The sequence below is a fragment of the Eriocheir sinensis genome, unplaced genomic scaffold (assembly GCF_024679095.1).
Source record: "Eriocheir sinensis breed Jianghai 21 unplaced genomic scaffold, ASM2467909v1 Scaffold247, whole genome shotgun sequence".
Taxonomy (NCBI): Eukaryota; Metazoa; Arthropoda; class Malacostraca; order Decapoda; family Varunidae; genus Eriocheir; species Eriocheir sinensis.
In genome coordinates this window covers 257,862-274,532 of record NW_026111551.1, presented here as the reverse complement: position 1 = coordinate 274,532, position 16,671 = coordinate 257,862, and the positions used below count along the sequence as shown (strand labels likewise).

Below are 16,671 nucleotides of genomic sequence, written 5' to 3'. Positions count from 1 at the left end.
GGCTCCCCCCTGCGACGGGCCGTCGCTAGACAAAGGCCCGTTCCCCCTTTTTAGGGGGTAAATCACCGAAGAAGAAGAAGAACTACCTCCTCTTAAGCCACCGTTCATTAATATTCTGGCTTAGTTTACTTTATCACAGCAAAGGCAAGCAGCTCAAGGGCAAGAACAAAAGGTAAATAACAAAAAAAGCCAGCTAAGTTCTCCCTCGTATAAGAAAACGGAATGAGTGGCCAGAAGAGAGGGTTAACTTAGGTAGGTGAGGTGTCTTGATGTTCGCTTCCCTCTTGAAGTTGGGGGTCAGCTGGCTCGGCTCCCTTCCTCCTTTTCCGTTTCTCTCCTTTCCCTCTTCCTCCTCCCTCCCTCCCTCCCACCCCTACCTTCCCACTCCTTTCCCTGTTTCTCCCCTAAAGGTCACGTTCTGGTTCTTGTAGGTTGATCTATTCTGGGTTATGGCTAGCCTGATGTCGTTGTTGGTTCCTGTCCTGCCCCCTTCTAAATCGCTGAAAAAATATATATTCCTTTAGGTAAACCATATACACTACCTCCTCCTAAGCCACTGTTCATTAATATTCTGGCTTAGTTTACTTTATCGCAGCAAAGGCACGTAGCTCAAGGACAAGAACAAAAGGTATAAAAAAAACAATAAAAGTCTGCTAAGTCCTCCCTCGTAAAAGAAAACGGAATGAGTGGCCAGAAGAGAGGGTTAACTTAGGTAGGTGAGGTGTCTTGATGTTCGCTCCCCTCTTGAAGTTGGGGGTCAGCTGGCTCGGCTCCCTTCCTCCTTTTCCTTTTCCCTCCTTTCCCTCTTCCTCCTTCCCTCCATCCCCCCCACCCACCCTTACCTTCCCCCTCCTTTCCCTGTTTCTCCCCTAAAGGTCTTGCACTCTGATGTTCTGGTTCGTGTTGGTTAATCTATTCTGGGTTATGGCTAGCCTGACGTCGTTGTTGCTTCCTTTCCTACCCCCTTCTAAACCGCTGAAAAAATATGTATTCCTCTAGACATACTAGTTTCTCTCAGGTAACTTTTTTTCTTCATTTGTCTAAACCCTCCGCAGTGATACGACTTTTTTTTTCGTCTCTTGGTGCCTCGTGATTGGCCGGACCTCTTCTTGCCTCTGTATTGTTGGTCTTACACGTCAACGCTTTCCCATAAGTTCGTTGCGGTTTCGGATTTTCTTCACTCTCGCCACTTTGATTCCTCTCGTGTTTTGAGCTACTCTGGAACTCTGGCACTCGAAGGTATCTATCGTTCGTTGCGGTTTCTGAAATGTGGTGGGTGGTGGCTTTTCTTCACCCTCGGCACTTCTTTGATTCCTCCCGTGTTTTGAGCTACTCTGGAACTCTGGCACTCAAAGGTATCTATCTTCATCCTGTCGCCACCCACCAGGCAGACCAAGGGAGACATGGAGGCAGTGTGCTGAAGATAAATTGGCAGCATTGGGCATTGGAGAGGCTGAGGCAAGGGGCATTGAGTGGAGGCAGTGTGCTGAAGATAAATTGGCAGCATTGGGCATTGGAGAGGTTGAGGCAAGGGGCATTGAGTGGAGGCAGTGTGCTGAAGATAAATTGGCAGCATTGGGCATTGGAGAGGCTGGGGCAAGGGGCATTGAGTGGAGGCAGTGTGCTGAAGATAAATTGGCAGCATTGGGCATTGGAGAGGCTGAGGCAAGGGGCATTGAGTGGAGGCAGTGTGCTGAAGATAAATTGGCAGCATTGGGCATTGGAGAGGCTGAGGCAAGGGGCATTGAGTGGAGGCAGTGTGCTGAAGATAAATTGGCAGCATTGGGCATTGGAGAGGTTGAGGCAAGGGGCATTGAGTGGAGGCAGTGTGCTGAAGATAAATTGGCAGCATTGGGCATTGGAGAGGCTGAGGCAAGGGGCATTGAGTGGAGGCAGTGTGCTGAAGAGAAATTAGCAGCATTGGGCATTGGAGAGGCTGAGGCAAGGGGCATTGAGTGGAGGCAGTGTGCTGAAGATAAATTGGCAGAATTGGGCATTGGAGAGGCTGAGGCAAGGGGCATTGAGTGGAGGCAGTGTGTTGAAGAGAAATTGGCAGAATTGGGCATTGGAGAGGCTGGGGCAAGGGGCAGAAGTAGTTGGAAACATATCATCGACCGTCCACCCTCTTAGGAGATTATACGAGAATCTGACTTTTTAACAGATGATGATAATGGTGATGGTGATAGTGATGATGATTTTTGTCGACAGGTCTTACCCATGTTTATATACAAATGTTCATTCGCCTCCGCGGTATAGTGGTTAACGTCCCTAACTACGAGTCGGTGTGCAGCCCATCCAGTTATTTATCTGTCCTCTCAGGATGGTCGATAAATGATAAATGGGTGCCTGGGGAAACCTGTGGAAGATAGATTGTGGTAACTAGGATGCTTATTTCAAATCACCCGGATGTTACTCAGGGCATGTATCGGGTTAATTGGCTCTCCCTCACCACAGGACAACGGAACGGAGATGAGCACCGCCGCCACGCGCAGTTATAGCATATACTCCCAACTTTGCCTTTACCTTGACGCAGGGTCGATGCCTTAGGGGTAGTGGCTCGGGGGTTAAGGGCCGTAATTTAAGACACCATCGCTTCTCACATCAACTATTTCTAAAGGTCAAAGAGGGGATCAATCTGTTTTTCATGAGTGTTTTTTTAAGGCTCATGGCACATAAGAAGTGTCAAACTACCACCAGGGTCATAAAACTACCCCTGGAAAGGCCCACAGCTTCTACGAAAGCCATGTCAAATAGTTGAACTTGGGCGACGAAATGTTTTAAAATACGACCTTAAGACCGGATGCCATTCCTGACGTCACGCGGCGCCAATGGGATTCGAACCGCCTCGCTCTGGCTCATAATTTCTAACTACTAACTGGGAGCATACTTCCGGGGGCTCGTCACTTCACTCACTCGCCGCCCATACTTCTGACGGTCCCCTTGAACAAGCTCGACCCTGGCTTTTGCGGCGCCTAACCTCAATCACTCACTCACTTGAACAAGGTCCAGTCGGCCTATCAATCTTAAATCCCTCCCGGAAGGATCGATCGACTAACCCCAGTCATAACTTGCGTGGGCGTCCCTTTGGTCTCTTAACCCCTTGAGTGCGGATTTCCTACAAGAAGACATCACCAAGCTACAGGAATGGAACAAAAAGTGGCTGCTACAATTCAATGAAGAAAAACGTAAAGTCATGCACATTGGGAGGGGATATCCAGCATACCAATACCACATGGGAAACAGTCCACTATCCACCACAGAGGCAGAGAAAGACCTGGGAGTGTATGTTACCAGGCAATACCACATGGGAAACACTCTACTATCCACCACAGAGGCAGAGAAAGACCTGGGAGTATATGTTACCAGGCAATACCACATGGGAAACACTCCACTATCCACCACAGAAACAGAGAAAGACCTGGAGGTGTATGTTACCAGGCAATACCACATGGGAAACACTCCACTATCCACCACACAGGCAGAGAAAGACCTGGAAGTATATGTTACCAGGATACCAGTGAAAACCAAATCCGTGCCAATCGCAGCAGACGGGTTAACTTCCATGATGACAGATATATATGCGACAACACTTAGTGGGTGAAGCACGGAGGAGTGTCTTACGAGTCCAGACAGTAAACAGGAAACTCGTGGCGATAAGCATCAGGTGTCAGGTGCAGCATCGGGATGATGAGAGTATGATGTCATGTAAATGTGATGTGTTTGTCCAGCGACGACTTCCGGTAGCCCTTGCCAGGTGCTATCCTCCCTCACGTCAAGGTGAAGTGAAGGTCGTGGCGTGACGGCGGTGGATCGCTCTTAGCTAACGTCACCACCACGTTTCTTACCTTCCCGTGGCTGTGGCGAGCACCGTAACACCTCGCTGGATTCCGCAAACCTTTAGGGTCATTAAAATACCTGTAGTGGTATTGTTATTTTATGGTTTGAAAGCGTCTGGTATTAAAAAAAAGACATGCTATTTACAACGATTAATCATCTTTAGCAACAAAAAAAAGACAAAAATTCGGTCAGGTAGAAGGTCAGGTCTGAGTTGGGTCAGGTCAGGTCAGGCACGATGGTGTTCGGTAAGAGCATCACAGGCAGCGGGCTCTATCGGGGGCGGCCACCTCTAGTTGCAGACCACCTTCTATATATATATATATATATATATATATATATATATATATATATATATATATATATATATATATATATATATATATATATATATATATATATATATATATATATATATATATATATATATATATATATATATATATATATATATATATATATATATATATATATATATATATATATATATATATATATATATATATATATATATATATATATATATTACTTTTATGGTTTTCTGAAATTGTCAATTCCTGACGAATCTTCTGTGATTCAGGTATCAGGACAAATTGTTTTCATAACGCCTGCCAGGACATATATATATATATATATATATACATATATATATATATATATATATATATATATATATATATATATATATATATATATATATATATATATATATATATATATATATAGAGACACACACACACACACACACACACACACACACACACACACACACACACACACACACACACACACACACACACACACATATATAAAAATGATCCTTCATGTATTAATTCTCATTCTGTGAGAGACAATGTTGCAAAAGAGGAAATCATAAGATAGAGGAAAACTTTTAATGGCTTCAAAATATGACTGCTGCATAAGTCCGGTGTACTCACGAGACATAGGTAATGGCCGTGCCCACTCCCGGAACTTTCTCGCAGGACACCTCCGCGCAGCCCGGCAGCTGGAAGCTGTGCCCCTCCTCCACGCGTATGCCAACTTCCTTTATAAAGCACGTGTTGGGGTGGTCTGGTGACACAAAAAGAAGGTTTCAACCTCTGTTCTCAAAAGTATACATCACAGCGTCCTTTCACTTGCGTCAGAACTTCGAGTAGGTATTGTTCTTACTATTGTTTGATTTAATGCAACAGTTGGAGGGTGAAGAGCAAGATCACTGTAAGCTACTGAACAGGAACTTTTCCTGTTACTGCAACACTAAACTCTTACCTGGATCATTGACGATTTCACGCGTTGCGGCGGCCTCGGCTTGGGGCGGGGCTGGCAGAAGCACCAGCAGCACCAGCACAGACCCCGTCAGCAGCACGGCTCGCAGCATCCCCATCGTTGTGGCTCTGGGTGGCGACTGCCTTCAGGGAGCGACTCGGAAGATATATGTATATATACATTTCTTTCTGGATTTCATTTCCGGTGATAAGGAGGACTGCGGAAGACATTCAATTACGAGGCTTCTCTGGCTGTCATTTTTTCGTGATCAGTCGTTTTAGGACAACTTGCTTGCTTTACTCAGTGCAGCGTACTAGCACGTATTTAACACTCATTCAAAATAAAATTTAATCATTGAAACATCGTTTCACTAAATTCAAAACCAACTGTGGACGTGATGACACTATAAAATTGTAGTACTTCACCCTCTCTACAAAGGTGGCAGCACGATGACCTCGGAAACAGAGGCGCAGCGCTGACAAACAACGCGTGACTGGCGAGCCAAGATAAATTACATCTACAGAAAGATTAGAAGCGTTTATTTGACTGATCATGAAGGGAAATGACTCATGTGGTTACAGGAATCGCGGGAAAGACTTGTGTCAAATCCGTGAGACTAAATCGAGGCCAACAACCTGCATAGTACGTGAGCGCCAACTCCGGCCTTGGGGACATGTGGCACCTTGCCCAGTCGACCTCCTCACAGGGTTGTCTCTGAAAATGATGATAACGTTGATGATGATGATGATGATGCCGATGATGACCCAGTCTGCGGCCAGAGAACAGTGTCGGTGGTGCTCGGCAAGCTTCACACCATCACCGCCACCTTCACGTCGGAGAAAATGTCTAATGGAATATCAACCCACGAATGGCAGAATAATATATTGCAGGCTGGAGTGAAGAACAAGAGCAAGAACAAGAACATGAACATCAATTAAAACCAGAACAGGTAAAAGGAAGAAAATTAGAGGAAGAAGAAAAAGAAGAAGAAGAAGAAGAAGAATGAGACGAAGAAAAGGAAAAAAAATGGCGAAAGGAGAAAAAAAGAAGAGGAAGTTTGAGCGGCTCTTAGATTACGTCACCGCCACGGTCCTCGCCTTCCCGTGGCTGTGGCGAGCACTGTAACACCTCGCTGAGTTCCGCAAACCTTTAGGGTCATTGAAACACCTGTAGTGGTACTGCTGTGTCATGATTTGAAAGCGTCTGCATTGAAAGAGATGCTGATTCCAAACAATTAGGCATCTTTGACAACAGATAATGACAAAAATTCGGTCAGCCAGAAGGTCAGGTCAGAGTTGGTTCAGGTCAGGTCAGGCACGATGGTGTACGGTGAGCAGGTTAGGGGCGGCGGGATCCACTGCGGGCGCCGCAGACCACCTTCCCGCAGCACCTCGGGTACGGCTGTGCCATGTCTTTGATCAGTCTGCAGCCTGGAGGGACACCGATGGAAGCGCACCTGCCGAGGACAGACTTTTGTGAAAACATAATATGCCTTGATACATGAAACGAGGAAAATGCCGTAGGAATTAACATTGAAAAAGGGACCCTAAAAAAGAATCAATATATATATATATATATATATATATATATATATATATATATATATATATATATATATATATATATATCTATATATATATATATATATATATATATATATAAATGATACTAGGTATTAATTCATATCCTGTGATATAATGTTGCATAATGAGGAAATCATCATTTGGAGAAAGACTTTAAAATATGACTTTAAAATATGACTGCTGAATATTTGTTTTTACAGCAAGGGCGGCAGCTCAAGGACAATTAACAACAACAACAACAACAACAGAAAACCCGCTAGACGCTCCTCCTACAAAAGAAAAATAGAACGAGAGGCCAAAAGGGAAGTCAATTTCCCGTGGAGAGGCGTCTTGATTCTTTCCTCTTGGAAGAGTTCAAGTCATAGGCAGGAGGAAATACAGACGAAGGAAGGTGTTCCAGAGTTTACCAGCGGAAGGGATAAAATAGTGATGCTGTTTAACTCTTGCAATGAAGACAAAAAGAGAAGCAACATTGTGGCGTAATTTAAGAGGTAGGAAACTGCTAGTAAGAGAGAGGAGTTGATGAGACGAAGAGCCTTTGACTCCACTCTGTCTAATTTGGCTGTATGTGTGGAGCCCCCCCTACAGATGAGTTGTATACAAGGCCCCTGTATACAAGGCCCCTGCATATGGACAACATTTGGGAGGGGGAAAAGAACTGGCGGAGACGATACAGAACGCCCAACCTCGAGGAAACTGATTTAGGGAAAGTGCGGTGTACTCACGTCACGTAACGAATGACCATGACTTCACTTGAATACTTTGTGCATTCTGCCCTCCCGCAGTACGGCGTCTGCCAAGTGTGCCCTTCTTTCACGCGTATGCCAGATTCCCTTATAAGGCACGTGTTGGGGTGGTCTGGAAGGACAAGAAAAGGTTTCAACCTCTGTTGTCAAAAGTACACACCAAAGTTTTCTTTCTCTTGCGTCAGAACTTCGAGTAGGTATTGTTCCTACTATTATTAAATTTAATGAAACAGTTGGAGGGTGAAGAACATGATCACTGTAAGCTACTGAACAGGAACTTTGCCTGTTACTGCAACAATAAACTCTTACCTGGATCATTGACGATTTGCGCACTCAAAGCGGCCTCGGCCTGATGCGGAACGGTCAGAAGCACCTGCAGCACCAGCACAGACCCCGTCAGCAGCACGGCTCGCAGCATCCCCATCGTTGTGGCTCTAGGTGGCGACTGCCTTCAGGGAGTGACTTAAAGATATATATACATTGTTTTGGAGATTTCATTTCCTGTGATAAAGAAGACCACGCATGACACTCAGTTACGATGATTCTATGGCTATTAATTTTTCGTGATCAGACATTTTAGGACAACTTGCTTGGTCTACTCAGTGCTGCGTTCTGGCACATAATCTGAACACACATAAAAAACAAAAGATTAATCATTCGAGCATCAAGATCAGTGTCATCTTATTCAGCACCATCTGTGGACCTGACGTCACATCTCCTGTTATACATCATCCTCTCTACAACGGCCACAACAAGATGACTTTCGAAACTGTGGCTCGGTGCTGGAAGTCTCCCAACGCGTGACTTGTTTAGTTTTGTGGTGAGCCGAAATAAATTACATGTACACAAAGATTAGCAACTTATATGTGACTGATCATGAAACGGCCTGACACTTGTACCAATGAGAACTGCTGGCAAGTCTTCTTCTTCGTCTTCTTCTTCTTCTTCTTCTCCTTCTTCTTCTTCTTCTTCTTCTTCTTCTTCTTCTTCTTCTTCTTCTTCTTCTTCTTCTTCTTCTTCTTGTTCGTTTTTGTTCTTGTTCTTCTTGTTCATGTTCTTTTTCTTGTTCTTGTTCTTGTTCTTCTTCCTTCTTCTTCTTCTTCTTCACTCCATCCTTCTATTTTTTTTCGTGTCCTTCGTGGGTTGACATTCCCATAGACTTTATCTCCTACGAGGTGGAAATTGTCGAGTGTACCAACCCCGTCTGTGTTCTGGCCGCGGGCTGGGTAACAGGGCGGCAGGTGGCGAGGGTAATAAACGTAACTCAATCTGCATATACGATTTAGCATTTCAAGGAGAGTTAAATGAACCGCCCTCGCTAATTCATTACTATAATCCCGTGTGTCTCTGTGGCTTCGCTCTACGAGTTTGTATTTCTGGCTTTGTGGTGGTGGTTGTTCTGCACTTATACAGAAAATATTTATGTGTGTATATCTATCTGTATCTATCTATCTACTTGTCTGTCTTATCTATATATCTGTCTGTCTGTCTGTCTATCTAAAGCCCTCTAAGCTCTGTTCCAGCAATAAGTAGTTAGTAAGAGAGGTTAGAATAGAGAGGTCAATTTCGGATGGAAAGAGATGGGAGAGACGACAGAGATGGAGGGAAGTGACGGACTAGATAAAAACCGATACAAAAAAAGGAGATGAAGTAAAATAGATGAAGAAAAGCAGGTGAAGAAAATGAAAAGAAGTGAACAAAATGAACAAAAAGATGAAGAAAATGAAAAAAAAAGATGAACGAAATGAAAATAAGATGAACAAAATGAAAAAAAGATAAACAAAATGTAGAAAAATAGAACAAAATTAAAAAAAAGATGAAAAAAATGAAAAAATTGAACAAAATAAAGAAAAGTTGAACAAAATGAAAAAAAGATGAACAAAATGAAAAAAAGATGAACGAAATGAAAAAAAATGGAACAAAATGAAAAAAAAGATAAACAAAATGTAGAAAAATAGAACAAAATGAAAAAAAAGATGAAAAAAATGAAAAAATGAACAAAGTAAAGAAAAAAAAGAATGAGAAATCTAAACAAAATGGAAAAAAAAGATGAGCAAAATGAAAAAAAGATGAACCAATAAGGAAAATGAAAAAAAAGTGACAGACCTAAAAATAATCGTTACAAAGGAAAAACAAGACGCAAGGGGATGCCACTAAAGAGATGATGTGATGAAATTAAGAAGCCTGCGTAGCGCTAACAACAAAACGAGAGGCGCTAATCGAACGAAAGGAAAAGTTTTGGATAGGCCTATGTTCTGCTATGAATGATACACGCTGCTGCTGCTGCTGATGATGATGATGTTGACGTACAAATTGCATAAGACACCCGAGATTGAGTTAGTGATTCTTAACTTTTTCTGCTAACAAGATTATGAATGAAACACGCCGTATCTTCTTCCTTTCCTTAGCGTAGTCCGTGTATTAATAAATGTACAAACTCGAGGGAAATAAGGTAATCCCCTAAGTCTTAGATCTCCTTGAAATCTAGTTACGTTAAGTTTATTTTATACGTTTTTTCTCCTATGGCTGGGTAGGCTTTCTGGGTGAGGCCTGATGGTCCACCCCAGCCCGTTATGGCGCAGGCAAGTGTTTTTAGTGGCGCCATCTTGCTTGCCTCATGCTGTCCCCCGGAATTTATATTTGAGCCTCTTTTTTTGAGAGAATCTAGAGTCCGGGTTGATAGGTGGTCTTCCGGAGAGCTTGTGGGTAGTCTCAGGTTGGTATTCTTATGATATGCTTCCACCTCTCGCATCAGTTATTTCCAGAGGCCGCAAAGGAGATCAGTTGGTTTCTAATGAGTGTTTTTTTAGGTTCATGGTACAGAAGAAAGGTCACTCTACCAGAACGCTCGTAAAACTACCCCTGGAAATGCTCGAAATTGCCACGAAAGTCTAGTCATATATACCATGCGACAAAAAGGAAATGAGAAGGAAGGAAAGAAAGAGGTCAGGAGATAAAGAAAGAAAGAAAGAAAGAATGAATGAAAAATAAGGTACAAAGAAAGAAAGATCGAGTAAAGGAAGGAAAACGGAAAACAAGAAAGAGAGAAATGAAGAAAGAGAAAGAAAGGCCATGGCCAAAGGTGATGGCATTGCGACTATTAGTAAACAAGTATAGCATAGTCAGCAGCAGCAGCAGTAACTAGTGGCTTTGTTATGTTGCTGTTATTATTATTATCATTATTATTATTATTATTATTATTATTATTATTATTATTATTATTATTATTATTATTATTATTATTATTATTATTATTATTGTTGTTGTTGATGTTATTGTTGTTGTTGTTGGTGGTGGTGGTGGTGACTATTGACATCGCGGGGAACTTTCTCTCCGCGTTTTGATTAAAGACGCGAGGAATTTCTTTAGAGGAAGGGAAGGGAAGGGAAGGGCGCACCGGGTAAAGCTTGTGGCGGGAAATTAATGAGATTTTTTCCTTCGGCGGCCGTGTAGGGAGGCGAGGAGGTGATAAGAGAGAGAGAGAGAGAGAGAGAGAGAGAGAGAGAGAGAGAGAGAGAGAGATTATAATTCATATATTTTTTTAACTTTATCACATATTTCAGCGACTTTGCGTATATATATTTTTTTTTTACGGTCAAGTCGTGTGTTATAAATACTCTACTGCCTGACATTCCATGAATTTACTAAAGTATCCAGTAGTTTTTGAAGTGCTTTTATGAGTAAGTTACTTGTATAAATGATAAAAAAGCAGTAGTTTTTGAAGTGCTTTTTTAAGTCAGTTAATTGAACAAATGATGAAAAAGTAAAGGTATATCAGAAATGACTTTTTTTTACAGCAAAGGAGACGGCTCAAGGGCAACAAAAAGGAGGTAGAAAAAAAAGCCCGCTGCTCACCTCTCCCACAACAGAAAGTAGTAAAGAGTGGCCAAAAGAGAGGTCAATTTCGGGTGAAGAGGTGTCTTGATACACTTACAGACTCACTAATTCACAAAGACAGACAGATGGATGGATATGTAATGCATTCACCTCACTTTTGAAATCTGAAACACGTACTTCGCAAAAGCTCCATTAGGTTAGGTTAGGCTAGGTTAGGTTAGGTTACGTTAGGTTAGGTTAGGTTAGGTTAGATTAGATTAGATTAGGTTAGATTAGGGGTTAGTTTAGGTTAGGCTAGGTTAGGTTAGGTTCGGTTATGTTATGTTAGGGGTTAGGTTAGGTTAGGCTAGGTTAGGTTAGATTAGGTTATGCTTGGTTAGGTTAGGTTGGGTTAGGTTAGGGGTTAGTTTAGGTTAGGTTAGGTTAGGTTAGGTTAGGTTCGGTTAGGTTAGGTTAATGGTTAGATTAGGTTAGGCTTGGTTGTGTTAGATTAGGCTAGGTTAGTTGACGACATGCAATGCTAGAAGGTCTGAAAGGCATTAAGTGAGGCATCATACGTCACAGTGAGGTTGAGAAGATGTGTGGTGCATTCATAACATTGCCTGACGGACATGTCTTGTACTATTAAAGTCTTGTAAAGAGGAAGGAGAGTGGAACTGGATTCTTAAGTGACAAGAATCTAGAGCAGGTAATGTAGGAAAAACTATTAAGCATCCACGAAAGAGCAACAAAAATCATTACTAGTCGAGGTATGATATTTTTCTGCCACCTCTTCGGATTCTTTACAGGAGCAGCGAGTAGCGGGCTTTTTTTTAGTTTTTCCTTTTTATGTGTCCTTCTGTCCTTTGCTGTAAAAAAAAAATAAAAAAATCCAAAAACAGCCAAACTTCTGCACCAACACCGCTTTCCATGAAGAGAACCATGCACTATCCTACCATTCCTTACGCACAATACAACCACTTAACGCCTCACAAAAATATTTAGGAGAGCCAAGAAGCGCACCTGATTATTGTTATTATTATTGTTGTTATTACTATTGTTATTATGAAACGAAGCAGGTAGAGGGAGGTGTGCAGGCTCTGTAAACACCTTCTTCATGAGTCCCTAGACCCTTGAGACGCCGAGAAAGAGAAAAGGCAAGTAGAAGCAATAAGGAGAAAGAGATCGAGATATATCCAAGTAAATTAACACAACCAACCGCGGTATTATTAACCCCAACATCGAATTCAATTATCCAGTGTCGTAATCTCCCGTTAATGTTACCGGGGAGACACACGAGCACAACACGAAGCCAACACGATTGCTGGAGATTAAAGGTTCATTACCGCTGAAGTACAACCCAGCCATTCGGTGCAATAATTGATTCTTTATCGGCTATAGCTTGCGTTAATTGGCTCTCCATTTTCGTAGCCTTGTAAAATCTCCTCCCAGTTGCCTGCTTCTAATTTGCCTTGGCTCAGTAACACTCACCCTTTACTAGTGTGTCTGTAACGGTGTGTGTTTCTGGTATTGTTGTACATCGTTGCATTGTAGGAAGATGAGTGGCATGTTTTCTTAACCACGTGATATATGAAAATTGACGTGTATATTTGGCTACGTGAACGCTGAGTGACGTGTATATTTGACTTCGTGAATGCTGATTGACGTGTATATTTGACTTCGTGAATGCTGATTGACGTGTATATTTGACTTCGTGAATGCTGATTGACGTGTATATTTGACTTCGTGAATGCTGATTGACGTGTATATTTGACTTCGTGAATGCTGATTGACGTGTATATTTGACTTCGTGAATGCTGATTGACGTGTATATTTGACTTCGTGAATGCTGATTGACGTGTATATTTGACTTCGTGAATGCTGATTGACGTGTATATTTGGCTTCGTGAATGCTGATTGACGTGTATATTTGGCTACGTGAATGCTGATTGACGTGTATATTTGGCTACGTGAATGCTGATTGACGTGTATATTTGGCTACGTGAATGCTGATTGACGTGTATATTTGGCTACGTGAATGCTGATTGACGTGTATATTTGGCTACGTGAATGCTGATTGACGTGTATATTTGGCTTCGTGAATGCTGATTGACGTGTATATTTGGCTTCGTGAATGCTGATTGACGTGTATATTTGGCTACGTGAATGCTGATTGACGTGTATATTTGGCTTCGTGAATGCTGATTGACGTGTATATTTGGCTACGTGAATGCTGATTGACGTGTATATTTGACTTCGTGAATGCTGATTGACGTGTATATTTGACTTCGTGAATGCTGATTGACGTGTATATTTGGCTACGTGAATGCTGATTGACGTGTATATTTGGCTTCGTGAATGCTGAGTGACGTGTATATTTGGCTACGTGAACGCTGAATGACGTGTATATTTGACTTCGTGAATGCTGAGTGACGTGTATATTTGACTATGTGAATGCTGAATGACGTGTATATTTGACTTCGTGAATGCTGAGTGACGTGTATATTTGACTATGTGAATGCTGAATGACGTGTATATTTGGCTACGTGAACACTCACACACACACACACACACACACACACACACACACACACACACACACACTAACAACAACTAGCATGCATTAACCACAAAACAAACATCCGGTGCACATGACTTTACCCCATTGTAATTCCCCGTTATTACGTTCGGAAATTGTTGAGCGTTGTTAAGCTTCTTCCAATTGGTTTTAGTTTAGGTATCATGGATGCCTGCGCGCCCGATTATTTCAGTGTTTTAATGGGCAGCGTTATTTTTATATATGTTTGGAGGAGTACGGTACGTTCCTGCTGGTGAATTCTGTGTTTTTTGTGGCGTTTTTCGTTTTTTTGTCGTGCACTTCATAGGAAAGCTGTTCCTCTACCTTGCTTACATAGTTGAAATTTTTATTACCTGATGTAGTCGTGTGTTTGACAGGAAGGCAGTTTAAATAGTTTACCATACCTCATTTAGTTTACATTTCTTTTTCTCTTTCTTTCTTTCTTTCTTTCTTTCTTTCTTTCTTTCTTTCTTTCTTTCTTTCTTTTTTATTTCTTTCTTTCATACTGTGAGGTGTGTGCTAGCTACTTCAAGGTCACTACTTTCTCCCCCCCCCCCACCCCTACCCCCCCGTCGCCAGCAATGGAGTTCTTAAGCTTAGACACGTATGTTGTTGAGATGCTAAATTGTCTGAGGCTGTCCTTCGGGATTAACCAAAATTTGTTCAAGATTCACGAGTAAAAACTATTGAGCAGCGAGGATCGGTGACCAAACAAGCCAAGACACGTATGTTGTAGGATGCTAAATTGTCTGAGGCTGTCCTTCGGGATTAACCAAAATTTGTTCAAGATTCACGAGTAAAAACTATTGAGCAGCGAGGATCGGTGACCAAACAAGCCAAGACACGTATGTTGTAGGGATGCTAAATTGTCTGAGGCTGTCCTTCGGGATTAACCAAAATTTGTTCAAGATTCACGAGTAAAAACTATTGAGCAGCGAGGATCGGTGACCAAACAAGCCAAGACACGTATGTTGTAGGGATGCTAAATTGTCTGAGGCTGTCCTTCGGGATTAACTAAAATTTGTTCAAGATTCACGAGTAAAAACTATTGAGCAGTGAGAAGCGGTGACCAAACATTTGAAGTATGGAACCTAATGAGTCTTTTCAGCCACCATGTAATGCCCTTTGATCGCAGCCACAATAGAGAAATTAGACGCAAGAACCAGTGAATGCAAAGTCAATCAAACTTAAATGAAATCAAAGGAAAATGAATTTCGCGACAAAAAACAGCGCATTCATGGCTTCAGTAACCCATTGTACCCTGCAGGACGGTCCATTGAAGGTAGAAAAATGTAAAAGATTAAATACAATAGACCTTTTTTTTCTATATTTAGAATTTAAAGAGACTATAACCTTCAAAATATACACGTGTGAGGGTTATGCTTTTCTGTTCCAACACAACCATTTGCATTTTTTTTTCTGTTAGCAATTGTTGATGTAAATTCTGCTTCAGTTTAGTAACTTTGACCGTATAGTGTTTCTTTCATTTTGTATTTTTCCTCTTTTTTGTTTTTTTGTCTTTTAGCTGAATTCTTCACTAAAAAAAATATATCTTGATGCGGAAATACTGGACTTGACAAGCTTTTCCTCTCAGCAGCGCACATGGTTGGTACGACTGATGTTGTTGTTACCGGTTAATCTTCTCTGTGGCCTTAGAAAATGGTCGTGATGGGAGCCCGATAAGTGTCAGAATATGAACCTTTGGCATAAATCATCTGAGGGCTTATGGACCCGACGAAGTGCCTCCCGCTGTCCTTAAAAAACTAACCCTCCGCGCTGCCTGTTATTGGTAGTGGTATTATTAGTGTTAGTATTGTTAGTCTTCTTGTTCTTGTTCTTGTTCTGCTTGTTGTTGTTGTTATTGTTGTTGTTGTTGTTGTTGTTGTTGTTGTTGTTGTTGTTGTTGTTCTTCTTCTTCTTCTTCTTCTTCTTCTTCTTCTTCTTCGTCTTCCTGTTGTTGTTGTTGTTGTTGTTGTTGTTGTTCCTGCGTCTTTGTTTGTTCCAAGGGCGTTTATTTTTCTGGGACGGACTTTTGCTTCGACACTTAATGCTCTTAGCGAATTCGTGTAAAAGCTGTGACAGTTACATTATTAATCTTTTTTTTTCTTCTGTTGTCTTTTTCTTCTTCTCTAATATTTGTTTTTTCCTTTTTATTTGTTCATGCTTTTTCTGTTTTCTATTTTTTTTTTCCTCCTCCCCCTCCTCCTCCTCTTCCACTACCTCCTCTTTCTTCTCTTCCTTCTCCTCCTCTTCTTTAATTTTCTTCTTTTCTTTTCTTATTTCGTTTCTTTTTTCTTTTCCTCGTTTGCTTTGATTTTTCTTTTCCTTTCCTCCTCCTTTTCGTCCTCGTCCTTCATTCCCCTTTCCTCCTCTCTCCTCTCTCTCTCTCTCTCTCTCTCTCTCTCTCTCTCTCTCTCTCTCTCTCTCTCTCTCTCTCTCTCTCTCTCTCTCTCTCTCTCTCTCTCTCTCTCTCTCTCTCTCTCTCTCTCTCTTTTGTTTTTTTGCAAGGTATAATTTCTCTACTGCGTTTCTTTCTTCTTCTTTCTCTGTCTGTCTGTCTCTCTTGCTCTCTGTATATTCATCTGTCTCTTTGTCTTTCTGTCCGTCTGTCTGTCTCTTTTTCCCTCTCTCTCTTTTTTTCTTTTTTTCTTTCTTTTGTATGGTCTATCTTCTCTTTGCGTCTGTCTTTTTCTGTCTCCATTTATCTCTCCTCTGCTTATATATGTCCACCTGTCTGTCTGTCTCTCCCTCTCCCTCCCTCCTTCTCCCTCTTTCTTTCTTCATTTCAGTATTCAGTTACATTTCCGCAGGAGCTTTCTATAACAAGCCTCTTTCCTCCTCCTCCTCC

General features: G+C 41.7%; 1 protein-coding gene and 1 long non-coding RNA gene across 4 annotated transcripts in view; one reads left to right on the top strand and one right to left on the bottom strand.

Annotated features, from left to right (window-relative positions):
• Nucleotides 1-16,671, top strand: part of LOC126991156 (uncharacterized) — a 62,633-nt gene that overhangs the window by 10,812 nt on the left and 35,150 nt on the right. The window lies entirely within an intron of this gene.
• Nucleotides 3,601-8,045, bottom strand: LOC126991155 (venom toxin OcyC11-like). 3 transcript variants are annotated; one of them, XM_050849920.1, is made up of 4 exons: nucleotides 7,739-8,045; nucleotides 5,104-6,556; nucleotides 4,773-4,905; nucleotides 3,601-3,895 (listed from the first exon to the last, which is right to left on the bottom strand). In XM_050849920.1, the coding sequence occupies exons 2-4, from the start codon at nucleotides 5,216-5,218 to the stop codon at nucleotides 3,817-3,819; spliced, it is 327 nt and encodes a 108-aa protein (XP_050705877.1). In that variant the 5' UTR covers nucleotides 5,219-6,556; nucleotides 7,739-8,045; the 3' UTR covers nucleotides 3,601-3,816. The 3 variants fall into 3 exon arrangements, with proteins under 3 accessions (XP_050705877.1, XP_050705879.1, XP_050705876.1); XM_050849922.1 differs by lacking the exon at nucleotides 3,601-3,895 and having other exon boundaries at nucleotides 4,714-4,905; nucleotides 7,739-8,027; XM_050849919.1 differs by lacking the exons at nucleotides 3,601-3,895; nucleotides 4,773-4,905 and adding an exon at nucleotides 7,409-7,541 and having other exon boundaries at nucleotides 6,271-6,556; nucleotides 7,739-7,904.